The following is a 16,208-nucleotide window of genomic DNA, read 5'->3' as shown; positions in this document are numbered from 1 at the left end:
AAAAAAGCTGAAACTTATGTGGAAGCATTCTGGGATAGTGTAGATTCTAAATTGTAAAAATCATGACCCCTGGGGGTAGGGCGGGGCCACAATAGGGAATCCTAGTTTTACATTGAAATATATAGGGAAAATCTTTAAAAATCTTCTTCTCAAGAACCACTGGACCAGAATAGCTGAAACTTAAGTGGAAGCATCCTGGGGTAGTGTAAATTCTAAATTGTTCAAATCATGACCCCCGGGGGTAGGGCGGGGCCAAAATAAGGAATCCAAGTTTTACATTGAAATATATAGGAAAAACCTTTAAAAATCTTCTTCTCAAGAACCACTGGGCCAGAAAAGCTGAAACTGATGTGGAAGCATCCTGGGGTAGTGTTGATTCTAAATTGTTCAAAACATGACCCCCGGGGGTAGGGCGGGGCCACAGTAGGTATTACAAGGGGGAAATCTGCTACAGAACGGCATAGCCAAAGCTACTCAGGTGAGCGATGTGGCCCATGGGCCTCTTGTTTATTTTTTATGTTTAGGTTTATGATTAAATGGGGGAGTTACTTTTTAAGGGGTCAGGTTTAATGTACAAAAAAGGAAATTTATAATTTGGTTTTCAAAAGGACATTAATGCTTCAACCAAATAAAACAACCTAAAAGATAAAAGAGATACTAAAAGATTTATATATCTCATATTTAGGATGATCTTGACATTGACATAAATTTCAGTGTCAAAGGTTGAAGACTCCATTACAGTTAGTTTCATACTTTATTATTAAAAATCATTATACGTAACAGGAGCAATAACTCATAAAAGGGTTAATGAATCGTTTCACACTGAATAGATTGAAACGTCTTCTATATTAGTTGAAGACAGCGATAACAAGGTTTTTATGTGTCACAGATGTTGTGTTCTAATTTGTACATAAAATTGGCGCGCATTGCCAATCGAATGCGTTCGCTGCGTTTGTTTGTGTTGTGTGTTTAGTGTGAATGTTTTGGGAGATCATGTGACATTGTTTATTTTTGTATTTCCACGTGTTTCCGGTTAGTGACCTAATGTGACCTTACAGCTGACCAATAACCGACTGTTTTATCTTATTAATATGCATGTTTTAATTTCTGCACCGAGTATTTAAGCACAGTACCCGCCAATTCTCGACCCCCACGCTTTTTGCCTTTACGGTAGAAGTCTTACATATATTTGAAACATAGAAGTATTCTGTAAAGTATTACTTGGAGTTAATTTTACTGGATTCCTGGTAAGCTTTCTGTTTACCTTTATTATAATTATTATATAAATGTATTTTATAATTTACTTTTATTAATTAATCCCGACAGCGAACAATCATATAATTTATGTGTTGTTAATGTCTGATGTTGAATGTAAAGTATTCGTTTTGTGTGTGTATTGTGTTGTGAGAGTGTGTTTAATTTATACTTTGTAGGTTTTTTGTTATAAGCACAGTGAATAAATATAGTTGTGCCGAATCCAGTGTTGGATTTTTATCCTACAAAAGACCCGGTGACATATGCAAACTTTCAAGTCTAGTGAAAAACAAGTATAGCTTTTTCAAAAAGCGTCTTTACCAACAACCTCAAACAATAAACTGACATGCACATATCAGTATTATTCTTGAGCACTGTAGTTCTTGTCTCTGTACATCTTCAAGAGCTTTTTATACTGAGACATTAACCTTTTAGTTTCCGTATATAAGAAGGAAATGAAAAACATAAACATACATTTCAATGTTTGCATGTAAAATAAAAAATAAACATATTATTATAGAAAAAATTTAATAATAGTTGTTTTAAGAAGTAAAAGTGTCAGTTTCATTTATTGCAATTTTCTTTAGTTCGTTTTGTCAATTTGATTGAAAATCTTGAAAAAAATTATTAAGTCGTATGAAAATTAGATCACCAGAAAATTATCTCCCTTGCCTTGAACAGTATTTCAACCAATGAAATAATTGAAAAATTTCACATCATGCACTTTCTACCAATCCAGAGCTGTCAACCCTTACGATTTTGGCGCAAGGCTTACGAAATAAGCGTCTAAAATACGCCTTACGATTTCCCTATTTTTTCTTCCGATTTGGGTTTTTCTCAATCAAAGTTTGAAATACCTAATTTGCATAACTGGCCGTCCACAATTTCTACTATTATAATAAAATATTCATAATCCTTACAACGCTTACTTGTAATGTCGTTTCGGTTTTAGAAGGCCGATTGCAATCGCATTCGTGTCAGTGTTTTAAAAGTCAACAAAAAAAGAAAGCTGAAAATAATAATGCTCTTAATAATTCCCTGAAAAAAAGAGGGTTCAATGGAATCAAAAATATAAAGAAGAGTACAGTGCATGTTAAATCTGACTGCGTTTCAAAATCGGAAGAAAAGATTTTTTATGCCAAGTGTATGGTTTGTGGGGTTGACTTTAAAATTTCCCACAGGGGGAGAAAACGATGTAAAGTAAGATTTATTTTGTTATCTTGAAAAAATCAGAAAACAGAAAACAAAAACTTGCTCAATTTCAGAACATGAATGATACAGAAACACAAACTTTAAGAATATTGAAACATGTTTGCACAACTGAGATGGTTATCAATGGGCGTTTGCCTCAGTAGACTTATTGAACAATGGTTTCACTGAGAAAATATTTTGAATCCAAAATGAAAGAGGACGACAAACAAAAAGGTGGTACACAACAACAAAAAATGATGCGAAACAGTTCAGTGAATCATATGTAGTTGGTGAACAAAATGGTTATATGGCAAACGTGACTTAACAAAAAAAAGTTCAGAAGGTAAAGAAAAATCTTCAGTGCAGTGTGTTCTCTGTTTTGCTACTCAAACAAGCTCATCATCTGTTAAGAAAACAAATAAAACAATTCCAAAGGCTGATGTTGGTAAAGGAACGGGATTACCAGAAGAAAACAAAACTTATATACGGAAACAAAGGGTATACAGAATATCGACCTCTAGAGTTGTGCAGTGTATGCTGTGTTTTTGCAGAACTGTGTACAGTTGTTTGACAAATTTAATACTATGCTTCAGACTGAGGAGCCTTTAATATACAAAAAGGATTTTTACAAAGACTAGTTAAGCCTAGCTGTATTGCTAAAGATTGATTGTTGATTGTATATTGTTTAATGTCCAATTCGAGAATTTTACACTCATATAGAGACGTCACCGTATGCGGGTGAAGGGCTTCAAATTTAGACCAATACTCGGCACTCAGGGCCATTGAGCAGTGAGGGTTCTTTATCGTGCCAACGCCTACCGTGACACGGGACCTGCGTTTTTAAGGTCATATCCAAAAGACCCGTGACTTTCACTTCTAATGCCGGGCGCTTGGCGAAGGAACAGTCACTAATCTATGTTTACGTCTTAGGTTTGACGCGGCGCGGCGAACGAGAAGCGAACCTGGGCCTCCCAATCACGAAGCGAACGCCTTACCACTATGCTAACGTGACCGGTCAATTGCTAAAGGGTAGATTACAGGAATAAGGATGAACAATTTCAAAATGAAAGCCTAGTAGTAGAGTATGAGGTGAAACCTTTCCTTGAAAAACTCAAACAAATTGGAAAAGATAAATTTTATGAAAAAGTTCGATTGTGTGGTGTATTTTTCAGATAAATATGAACATTTCTTAAAGAAAGAGGGGACTACAATAGCAGATATGATGAATATGATAACCTTCAAACAGAATTCAATTCCTACCAGTCTGATAAATTGTCAGAAGTGGACTTGAGTTTACCCATCACTGAGTGCTGGTGTGCTATTGGGCTGATAAAAAAATGAGTTGGGTGAATTGAAATTCGAAATACTTTCAGAACTAATGAAGTCTATACTTTGTATTCCTCACAGTAATGCAGGGTGTGAGCGAGTTTTTTCCTTAGTTCGGAAGAACCACACTGATTTCAGAGGATCCGTGAAAACTTCAACACTAGAATCAATCCTTGTGAACAAAATGAGCATGTTCTCCAAAGGAAAACTGTGTTATCAACAGCAACTCACTGAGGAATTCATTAAAAAGGCAAAGGGTGCCACCTATATGTCTTTAACAAAATAGGTTTATACATATATTCAGTTTTTTGAAACAAGATTAAACTGTTGACATGAAATTTTATATGAAGCAAATAAGAACTTAAAAAGCATATCAAGTTTTGACAAGAGCACCGTTAAGCGATGCATCCCCTCGCGCCAGGAACTTCACCGGTAATGGCAATGTCTCCATACGAGAGAAAAATTCTTAAGAGGGACATTAAACAAGATACAAACATCTAGGACTAGTAATCAAGGGTACCCAATATTACTATATAAAGTTTAAAACAAGGTAAAGAAATTAAAATGTATTGCAACACTATGCAACACTAATTAAATTTTAACAAAAGTCAAGATGGATATCATCCGGGGGGGGGGGGGTCATAACAAGCATACGTGATTGGTCAGTTCCCCTTATTCCTAGCAGAAACATATCACGTATGCTCTAAATGTCATTAATTTACCTACCTGAGTAAACCTCACAGTATTATGCAATATGCTTAAAATCTGAAAATACGCACGGAAGTAATATTTTTTGTAGTGAAAAATGACAATATACCGGTGTTGAGATGTCAATGAAACTTGTTAAACTTTATATTTATAGCTTTCAAGAATTACGTGCGCCTCAAGATTAAATTCCACAGGCCCCTATTGTAAACACACACGTGTGGTAATTTGGTGTTAAATTTACCGGAGGTGAGTATTGTCAACTCGTACATAAAATTGCAGGGTTCAAAGGTAGTAAAAATGCGATATTTTAAAAACTTTTTCACCGATTAACTTAAAAATGAATAGGGTTCGTCCTTTTACAATGGCACATAAGTATATGAAAGCTGAGAAATGATAGTGCAAAGGTTCTCTTTAAAGCTTGCCCACAAGCTGTAACGGACACACTAACACACACGCACAGTAGCGATGCCATATCCCCTCCGCAACTAGTTGCGCGAGGGGATAAAAAATGTGTATATGCTATTAAAAACCATTCGATATGCACTCATCTGTTTTAATTGATGAAACAGTGTGATCATTAAAGAATTTAAAAAAAAAAGAAAAAAGACAAGAAATATGCCTCAAATTGCATGTGCAGAAATATGCCTCAAATTGCTCCGATTGCATGTCCATTTACAAAAAATCTCCAGCGGCCCCCGGACACCAGTCTTACTATTTTTCATTTCAGAATGTTGGCAGCTCTGCCAATCACAGAAAAGATGAAGTGCACAGTTTGAGACTGTTTGTTGTTTGATGTCCCTCTCGAGAATTTTTCACTCATATGGAGATGATACCACTTGCCGGTAGAGGGCTGCAAACTTATGCCTATGCTCGGCACTCAGGGCCATTGAGCAGTGAGGGATCTTTTTCGTGCCAACACCTACTGCGACACGGGACCTCGGTTTATACGGTCTCATCCAAATGATCGGTCTCCACGTCCCGCAGTGGATTTGAAAACGCAGCGTAAGGATCAGCTCCTTACTCCGCGACTCTTTTTCCCAATTGGTGAACAATGCTTTTATATTTAATAATCTTGGAAAAACACTTAGTAAAGTTGTCAGATTATCTGTAATTTTCCTCTATTTAACTCATTTAGCAAAGCTACCGTCATAATATATATTTAAAATCACTGTAAACATCGCCAACCTTTAATCCAAATTTCCTCTTTTTTTCTGAAAATGGTGATAGTGTGTAATATTATAGATTTATTAAGTTATTTCCACAAACTCAATTAATCTACGAGTGAATGGTAAGAATAGTAGGCATTATTTCAGATAGAAAGATATCTAATGCATATTAAAAGGGGACTTTGAGAAAATGTGTACTTAGTATAATTTTTTCAGGATGTTTGTATCTTCAGAAACAGATTCTTATAATGACCTAAATTGGAATCTCATACACATATGCATTACCCTAAGTTGTATAAATACGTATACTCACTGAAGCCAAATCTAGTTTTATTTAAGGAATCATTGTCTACTTTGTTGGGTATCCCAGGGCATCAACGATAGTTGGAAACGTGGGATAAATTGCATAACGGACGAAGCCCGTTATGCAATAATTATCCCACGTTTCCAACTCGTTGATGTCCCTGGCATACCCAACAAACTAGACAGTGATTCCTTATATTTATATTTATATGTGAAATAAAATTGTAAATATAAATAGAAAATGCTGTCTAATAGAATTGAAATACATGAGGCCTCCCATGTAAATTTCAATAGTCCTCGCCAACTGACGTCAGACACAAAGACAGCTGCACGAGACTGACATGCATATTAGGCTCCTGACCTTTCACTTGGCGTAATTTACATTCAGGTGTAATTACCAAGAAATCAACTCACCTAACTTTCAAAGAGATATTTCAGAGACAACAATTAGAAATGTAAATATTCTATTATAAATAGTCTAATATGTTGACGGTGCGACCGTTTGGGCGAGCTCAGATACATGTACCGATTCAGTTTTAGATCCGCCTCTTCAAACCGCACGAGACATTTGGAACGTCTAGACTGTGACGTCACATGACGTATGTTAGCTGCATTTCCATGAACGAAGTTTGAAAAGTGCAAAATTTTAACAAGGAACGTTTAGTCTAGTATATGTATGTAATATCCATTAAATTAAAATGAGTTTATATTCTGTGAATTTTTAGTTGATGTTACGGCGAGAACGAAGTTAGTAGCGAGAACAACATGCGTTGCATTGCGGGTCTCGTGGCGCTTCCGCTCGCTATTATTCATAATTGATCTTGCATGATGAAGTTGGATCATACATGTATTAAACTGTCTGTCTGGTTGCCCAAATTAGAGTTCATGCTGAAACGTTCAATGATTATTTAAACCGAATACATGATGTAAGCAACATTTTATATTTTTCCCAATTTTATCAAATAGCCAATAATTTTTTCCCTATTCCCAAAAATGACGTTTCCCAAAATAGGTTGTTAAATTCCTGTTTTATTTTCATGCCAGTCAAGGATAGATTATTTATTTTCAAGATGACCAAGGGCAAAATATTTATTTTCTTCTCCACTGAAATTGATAAGCAAAAAGCAGTGGTCAAGGGCAGATTATTTATTTTCTTGCCAATCTACGCAGATTTTTTCAACTTTTTTGAGGAGAGATTTCCAAAATTTGCCAGAACCCCCCCCCCTTCCAAAATGAAATGGTTGTCCCCTTATTAACTGGGGTTTCAATATTTTACAAAGTTGTAGGAACTTTGACAATTGTAAATGGAAATATTAACCCTTAAAATTATATAAACATAATAGAAAGCTATTTGTTACATGTTACCGACTGAAACTGCATCCTTCAGAATGATGATGCCCCTTACATCAATCCCCATTCCTCGGTGTCTTGATGGGAAAAAACATAACTATATCTTTGGCAATACAACCACTATACATGTACATAAATATTGAAGAAAATATTTGGTTACGATAAAAAAAAGAAAAAAGAAAGAAAGCTACCGTCCGTCAAGGATACAATTTCAACTTGTGTACAGCTGTACGCAGAAGTACATGTACACTTCTTTTTTTAGAAAACCGTAAATATAAATTATATTCAGTAGTTATTTTTAACTATTACCCAGACACTACAAGAAGTAGTAAGCATGCCATTTCACAAAATATAGTAAGACAATCGGTATGGAATTCAGGAGGACATTTTTTGATGAGTACATGTAGCCAATTTAAACAAATCGCCGCCATTTTGACGTCAGTTACGAATACACCCCCTGACAAGCGTAAGCGGTGACATGATTACTGCGGTGTCGGTAAGCATTAAAAAATGATCACTGCGCGTTGTTCCGGTTACATGGTAAGAATTACTGCTGCAAAAAAACTAGGATGGAGGTATGTGCTTCGGTAAACAATCTTCGATTTTTTTTTATATGACAAAACTGTCAATGCTCAATCAAAGCCTATCCAATAACGATATGTTTCTGCAATTTATTGCAAGTAACAGATCCAGAAACTTGTTACCCGTTTTTACAAACATTCGATCAAACTTTCGACGAAGGCACGGAAAACTTGTCAACATTTACACTGAGGTCACATCAAATCTTCATTTACATTGCTAGAAGACACTGTCACGTCATAAAATTTTGATCTTGATAATAAGTGAACATACTTGTGCAATTTTAAACTTAATTTCTGTCAAGAAAATTTGATTAGTCATTTTTCTTAGTCTTTAAGCATCAAATGATTACTGCGATATCAAAGTAGGCACATATCCGATTACTGCATCTTAGATTACTGCATCCCAAGCAATAACTTGAATTGTATGGTCTGATAATTCTTTGCTTTTTAATTTTAGAAAATGGATTTTTTGTGTGAAGAGTGTGGTAAAGGATTCAAATCCAAAAAAGGAGTATATAACCATCACAGAAGACAACATAGAGAAATGGGCCGTGTTCAGTGCGACACATGTATGAAATCCTTCAAGATAAAAAGCGATCTACAAAGACATCTACGAGTGCATGGAACAAAATCCTATGTATGCCAACACTGTGGTGATCAATTTACCACTAGATTTGCTTTAAAAGATCACAGCGATCGCCACAATGGTGCAGGGAAGTATAAATGTGAAGAGTGTAACAAGTGTTTTGTGAACAAAACGCATTACACTGGCCATGTCGCGTCCCATTCCCAGGATAAAAAACATGGATGCAGCAGGTGTGGGAAAAGGTTCTGCTACAAATCAAATCTTACTCGTCATTTGAAAAGCTGTAATATCCCTAGAAATTTTGAATTTGCTTGTGACAGATGTTTGAAGGCATTTGCAACTAGAAAGGGGCTGAAGCAACATCTTATTGTACACCAGCCAAAGATCTTTCAGTGCCCAAAATGTGGAAAATGTTACCGATACAAAAAGGACTATTTGCCACATGTATCAAAATGTGAATAACTGTTAAACATTTTAATTTCCAGACCGAACATTTTTAAGTGACAGAAGACACCCTGTCCAAGTTAATAGTTATTACTTTAAATTGTAACTTTGAAAAACAAAGGTAATCTAAATTCATATATTTCTTTTAAAGAATCTGACAATGTCTTAATTATGTGTTATTTTTTTTCTTACTTTTGTTTCATTGTTGAGGTAGACTGGTTTATGTCAGTATCATTTCATTGAAGCTTGAAATAAAATTGTTTAATAAAATAGCACGTTGCATGAATTTAATCAAAATTTATTGAACAATATCACTGTATTATAACTATTCGAGTGTAAAGTTCATGTTACATCCGTCACATCAATTCCCAGGCGTAAACTCGACAGCATTTTGGACTCATCGGTCTTGTAATGGGCATCTACCCTGATTGGTTGCACTCCTTTTGGTGCCGATTCAGTCAGAAATTACACCAAGTGGTTTTTTTTTCGATTAGATTTCCTTCCTGGTGTATCAAAAAAGTGATCTCTGAAAAAGAATGCGATTTATCAACAAATTATTGAAATATTCCATTTAATTACATGTAAATTTAATTACATGTAAAATAAAAAATTGTACCAGTTGTGCACAAAACTTTTTTTTATTTTATTTCACTATGTACATACAATGGTGTAATGCTGTCGATGTAAATCGGTGGTTCTCTCTGACTTCCTTTTCCTGAAGGTCTATCACACAAGAGAGCTGGTGTTCGTGGGTAAACGTGAGATTCAGTAGTCTGCATATGGAACGTTCTAAAACAAAAATAAATAGGTATGCATTTTCATCGTCACTACAAAAACCACCTTAGTTTACGATATTATATTATATATTTGCCATTTTTAAAAAATGTAATTATAAAACTACTAGTACCTATTTGGATTGAGCCTCATAGAGTGTATTTGGGTTATTCTTTTCATATGTTGTCCAACACCGGCTGCTGTGAAAACGCCTTTTCCTGATGGATCCAATTCTGTCATTTCAGAAAAGAAACTTTCTCCAATTAGGCTACTGTATGCCCTCCAACAATAGGTTTGTTCTTTTACAAGCTCATAGATGTACAAATGTCCTTCCAGGTTGCACAACAAGGATTCAAATGTAACTTTCGGTATTCCCTTAATATACATACCAGGTGGGGGAAAACATCCGAAATCAACACCATTCAAAAGCCATTTCCTCAGGTTTAACACTCTTTTCACCCTTTCTGTTGCTGGGATACCTGCAATATCTTCTGCTTCTCTCCACTGTCTTATAAGATGACAAAAATTTGCCTCTTCATAATCCCCGTTTTTCGCCATTTCTTCTTCAACTTTTTCACAAAACATTGTCCTTGCAAACGCTTCATTCTGCTGTTCAATTACTTTTCCATTGGGTAATACCAGTAACGATGCCAGCTTTAATGGTGTTTTCCGTGCCTTAGCTACTTTAATCCAAGCTTCTATCTTAATGTTTGCAAGTCCAGATCTGCAAATTTTCCCCCTCAGACAAGTTCGAATGTGTGTACCATCAACCCCCCTTAATTTCCAACTGTTTTCTTACTGGGTGAAATTCTGGGGAATAAAATGGCGTGAATGACTCATTTAAGCATTCTATTTTAATATTTTCTGCAATCGGCCGCTCTTTTATCCAGGATTGAACGTTTTCATTCCAATGACATTCTGCGTGTGCAATAGAAAGTGCAAGCTTTGGATATGTCGGTTTTCTTAAAGCTCTGAGGCACATTATTTTTAAAGATAGGATTGTTTGTGGGGTTTTCCTTTTATTTTTTCTTTGATTTTGAACATTTGAGGAGTCTCCAAATAAGTTTGACATCTTGTTTACCTTTTCATATTTAGGCAGATTCAACGAAACGTGTAAACTCTTCCTTCTTAGTTTAACATTAAGGAATGTCAAAATGTCTCGCAATTCTTTGTCAGTAAATTCATTCAAAGTTTTTGCTGAGGGAAAACAAAACCTGATTTCAGCAGTGTTCTTTGATTCCCACTTTGTCTTGCGTTTACCTTGCAACAAAATGTCACGTACAATTGTGATTTCTTCATCAGTAAGACCTTTGATAACGACATTTCTCTCACAGTCTGTGTTTATCCCAGTGTCGCCAACTTGCAAGTCTTCAACTCCATCCTTTTGAGTATCTGTATCTTGAATCTCTGTAGCATCATTTGAGTAGTCTTGAAGAAAAGAAGAAGCCTCTTGTGCAACTTCCGACTCTAAAGTATTCAATGCACTGCAGAGTAGTTCATTGTCATTGTCTTCGGTCGCTGAGTTTTGATTCTTTTTATCACGAATGCTCTTCCAGCCTTTTGATGATGTTTTTAAGGGTCTAAGTAAATTGTTCTCAAAACTAACCACAACTGACACTGTACTTTTTCCATTTTTTTCTTGAAATATCTTCTGTATATTTTTTAAGGTTCCAACATTTTCTAACTGTTGTATGAGTTCAGTTTTTTTCAAATCGCAGGTCTTTTTCCACACATTTTTCTGCAATTGTGAAAGTGTTAGTGGACTTCCTTCGTAGGAAGTTGTCATCAGTTGTGCCCATTGTCCATCGAATGTTTCGCAAGGAGTATGAAGTCCTTCATCGTGACAGACTTGGTGAAAACGATCGGCTACTTTCCGCATGACATCCACTGATAAGCTCCAGCCTCTTAATACATACCCAATCGGCATGCCATGAGCTATTTCAGAATCCCATAATCGATCAGTGTCAGACATTGTAAATGCAAGAACCTCTGATGCTTTAGGCATTACAAGATTGTATACACTCTCTGTGATTCTTCTTGTTCTGTCTAGTTCTTCAAGCATGCTTGTTATCGATAAAACCGAATTGGAAGTATCCTGGGTCTTTTCAATGAAGTAATGGGGTGATTGTCTTACTAACTGTGAAGTTGGATCTTCTAATTTCCCTTTAAGTGATCTAAATTCACCAAGAAATATAGCGTTGTTGCAAAACTTTTCAAGGTCAGATTTTAATTCCTTGATGTGTTTTGGGATTGATGTAGGTCTTCTTGGAACATCACAATAATAAATGGACTCTACCTCCTGGATAACCCTCTGAAACAACTCGCGGTCATGGTGTACTAAAAATGCTGTAGAGCTTTCCTCTGTCCATGAGAAATACAATGTCTTGTCTGTATTTAATGCTTCCATCTCAGCCATTATCTGACAGGAGTATCTGAGTGGTAAACGGTGGTGCACTGTTGGTGTGTACTTTTGCATCCCAAAAGGACACTTAATTTCTACACAACATATTATCCCTTCCTTATTCCGAAGTGATCCATCGGGCGAAACCTCGATCAGTTTTTTTCCATTTCTTAAAATGAAATATGCACCCTCTTCAAAAAATACTGAGTCTGGGAAGTACATAGGCATAACTAAGGACAGAATAGTCGCAATTCCATGTTTTTCAGACTGTGCTCCATGAGCAATGGCTGACTGTTGCAATTGTGAAAATGGTAAAGGTTCACAATTTGAAACATGAACATCGAAATAAAGTTTTTGCATTTCTAACGAGTCTAACCCAATTGCTTGAAAAATGCTACTACCAGTAACTTTAACTTCCTTTCTCAAACAGTACCACGCGTCAGTTCTCTGTTGTACAAACTCGGGTGGCAATTCGTCAACATGAGACAAACCAAGATGTTCCAGAGCTAAAACACGAGTTAAAAGTGGCGCATAATTAGAACACTTTATCAACTGAACTTCATTTTCATCTTTCCAATTGAATTCTGTTCCATTGATAATAGAAAAGATTTTCCCCAAATTTGACACTGTTAACAAAGCTGACTGAATCAAGTCATTGACTTGATATAATCTTGTTTGAATTTTGTCTATCACAAAGGCCTCCTTTGACTCTTTCCATTTTTCGCCTACTTTTTCCTTAATCTTCTGAAATGACACCGAATTTTTCACTTTAACATACCTAAGTTCTCTCACCTTAGTTCCTAAAACTTCTATCAAACTTTTCATGTCTAGTTGTAGTTTAGAAAAACATTCCCTGATCAATGAACAAGCACTCTGTGAAACTAATTCCATATTTTCAACATGACTTTTAACAGAATCAACCATGTTCAAGTCTTTTAATTTCTTGGATAGCAGAGTAGACATTTTTGGTTCATCTTCAAGATCGATAACCCCAGAATTTGGAACAATCTTTTTGCCATCAAATGTGATAATGGGAGAAACATTACCTTTTCTGCCAGCTATTAATTTCACGATACCTTTATTGATTCCGGGTTTCATTTCTGTCTCAATCATAACATCTTGGAGAGTGAATTCATCTAAACAATTTCTACTAGGTACCACAAAATTAAATTTTGCCATTACTGGATCAAATTCCGTTTTCGAATCCTGTCCAGCATGCTTCGGCCCACCCATGAAACGCAAACAAGAGTTGTCCTGTCCACCAAAATGATTTGCAAACATCTGAGTAGCGCATCTCTCGTGACTCATCTAAGTTTACAAAATTTAAAACATCATAAAAAAGGTGTAGCACTATGCTTTTTGTATTTAAAGTGCCATTTAAAATACTTGATGTAAATTTTTGTAAAAATGATGACAGCCCTGCTTTATTTAATATTTCTTGGACTTGTTGCAACTCTAAATTTGATAAGTCTGAAGTGTTGGAATAAGTACTGGATGAATCAAATAAGTTTTTTCTTGCTTTGCTGTGTGGAGACCTATTTGAATTCTTCAGTACGGATTTCCCTTTTTTAAATGAATACAATGATGTTTTGGTCGGAAAAACAATCGGTGAATGAAGCGAGTTTGGAGACCAGAAATTTCTTTTTGCTGGACTAAACCGTCGTATAGCCGGGGACAGGCATACCCTTTTTGTTTTTGGCGATTTTGAAAAACAGGTTTTAAAAAAACAAGCCCTGGGCCTTTTCCGTTTTCTTGATGTTTGAAGCGTCAATTTCGTTTTCTTCTTCATCTTTAGTCTAATAATGAAAAGAGGAACATTTAATTTTAATCTGTAAAAAATGAGAGAGCATTACTTTTTTTTATCAGTGCAGTAACCTTAGATAAGCAGGTTTGCAGTAATCGGATATGTGCCTACTTTGATATCGCAGTAATCATTTGATGCTTAAAGACTAAGAAAAATGACTAATCAAATTTTCTTGACAGAAATTAAGTTTAAAATTGCACAAGTATGTTCACTTATTATCAAGATCAAAATTTCATGACGTGACAGTGTCTTCTAGCAATGTAAATGAAGATTTGATGTGACCTCAGTGTAAATGTTGACAAGTTTTCCGTGCCTTCGTCGAAAGTTTGATCGAATGTTTGTAAAAACGGGTAACAAGTTTCTGGATCTGTTACTTGCAATAAATTGCAGAAACATATCGTTATTGGATAGGCTTTGATTGAGCATTGACAGTTTTGTCATATAAAAAATATCGAAGATTGTTTACCGAAGCACATACCTCCATCCTAGTTTTTTTTTTTTTGCAGCAGTAATTCTTACCATGTAACCGGAACAACGCGCAGTGATCATTTTTTAATGCTTACCGACACCGCAGTAATCATGTCACCGCTTACGCTTGTCAGGGGGTGGAATACTTATATTCAATGATTGTTATGTATATTAAGTCTCTTTTGAATCACTTCTTCCTTTCATCAATAAACAGTTAGGTTTACATCACATCTGCACCAAACTTTACTCTGTTCCTGTGTGTCGCCCGCGTGGCGCAGTGGTTAGAGCGTCTGCTCTAGAGTCGCGAAGTAAGGAGTTGATCCTTACGTCGCGGGTTCGAATCCCACTGCGGGACGTGGAGACCGGTCCTTCGGATGAGACCGTATAAACCGAGGTCCCGTGTCGCAGTAGGTGCTGGCACGAAAAAGATCCCTCACTGCTCAATGGCCGTAAGTGCCGAGTATAGGACAAAATTTGCAGCTCTCCACCGGCAAGTGGTGGCGTCTCCATATGAGTGAAAAATTCTCGAGAGGGACGTTAAACAACATACAAACAAACTCTGTTCCTGTGAAAGTTTTATGTGGTCTATATAAAAAGTCTAAAGAAATTCGCTACTTGGATGCTCCAAAACAAGAAAACTTGCTTGATTCTGTGATTATGGATGTTGCAATCAGATGCCTTTAAGCCGCCATGTTTATGACCTTGACCTAAAAGTTTGATCTATTTATCTAAAATTTTAACTTTGGACGTAAGCTTTGCTCTAGAAGAGACAGGGCTTTTATATTACTCCACATGTGACAAGACCTTTGTAATGATAAATGTATTTGACCTTACCTCCATATTTTAGTTTAACGCAATTTTAAAACACTTTAATCTTTTTATTAATCATAATTTTTTTTTCTGATTATGGACGAAGACATGACACAAAGACAAGACAAATACAGTATGCCTTAAATACATTAACTGCATCCTAACCACTAAAACACCGAAAGCGGAGGACCACAAATTCTTTGAATTTGCTTGTTACAATTGTATTCTAGAAAAACTTGGATTTTATTCTAGAAGTGTCGCCCGCGTGACGCAGTGATTAGAGCGTTTGCTCTAGAGTCTCGGTGTAAGGAGTTGATCTTTACGTCGCGGGTTCGAATTCCACTGTGGGACGTCGATGCCGGTCCTTCGGATGAGACCGTACAAACCGAGGACCCGTGTCGCATTAGGTGCTGGCACAAAAAATATCCTTCACTGCTCAGTGGCCCTGAGTGCCGAGTACTAGTATAGGTTTAAAGTTTTAGCCCTCCACCGGCAATTGGTGGCGTCTTCGTATGAGTGAAAAATTCTTGAGAGGGACGTTTAACGACAAACAAACATTCTATAAGAGGAAATATAACTTATACTTATATTTCCCTTTCTATGGATGCAATTCTTCAAAACCATGTTAGTTTTTAAAAAGACTAATGTTCCCAACAGCCTAATTCAATTTGAACTACTATTTCAAAGTGTGTCCTATTTTAGTTCTCCTGCTGGGCTTTAGTCTTAATACAGTTCTAGTTTCGAGGAGAAAATTATAGCCAACTGATTAAACTAAAGGGAAAAAACTGAAATTGCTTAAACTATTGACATAAAAAAATCGAGATCCTGTTACGTGTAGATAGAATATTAATTCAATAAAAGAAGAAAATATCGTGAAAGAATCTTGAAGCAATGATTGATTAATTTATGTCAGGTACAGGCCTCAGACATAAAGAGATATCGCCCTCAGCAGCATTAACTTGATTTGTTTCCGATTTTCGTTCGAGATCGCTTTTGAAAGCAGAATAAAAATATAAATTTACGAGAAATTATCAAGGGAAAT

The 16,208-nt window shown here is 36.0% G+C and overlaps 1 protein-coding gene across 1 annotated transcript; it reads right to left on the bottom strand.

The window, feature by feature from the left end:
* Nucleotides 1–9,547: 9,547 nt before the first annotated feature.
* LOC133188163 (uncharacterized) lies at nucleotides 9,548–11,625 on the bottom strand. Its single transcript, XM_061323545.1, has 2 exons — nucleotides 9,817–11,625; nucleotides 9,548–9,698 (listed from the first exon to the last, which is right to left on the bottom strand). The coding sequence occupies exons 1-2, from the start codon at nucleotides 10,266–10,268 to the stop codon at nucleotides 9,548–9,550; spliced, it is 603 nt and encodes a 200-aa protein (XP_061179529.1). The 5' UTR covers nucleotides 10,269–11,625.
* Between the last annotated feature and the right edge of the window lie 4,583 nt (nucleotides 11,626–16,208).

This window comes from Saccostrea echinata, unplaced genomic scaffold, assembly GCF_033153115.1.
Source record: "Saccostrea echinata isolate AGI-Se365-2 ecotype Australia unplaced genomic scaffold, CSIRO_AGI_Sech_v1 ptg000016l, whole genome shotgun sequence".
Taxonomy (NCBI): Eukaryota; Metazoa; Mollusca; class Bivalvia; order Ostreida; family Ostreidae; genus Saccostrea; species Saccostrea echinata.
The sequence above is the reverse complement of the archived record's forward strand: the minus strand, read 5'-3'. Positions and strand labels throughout refer to the sequence as shown.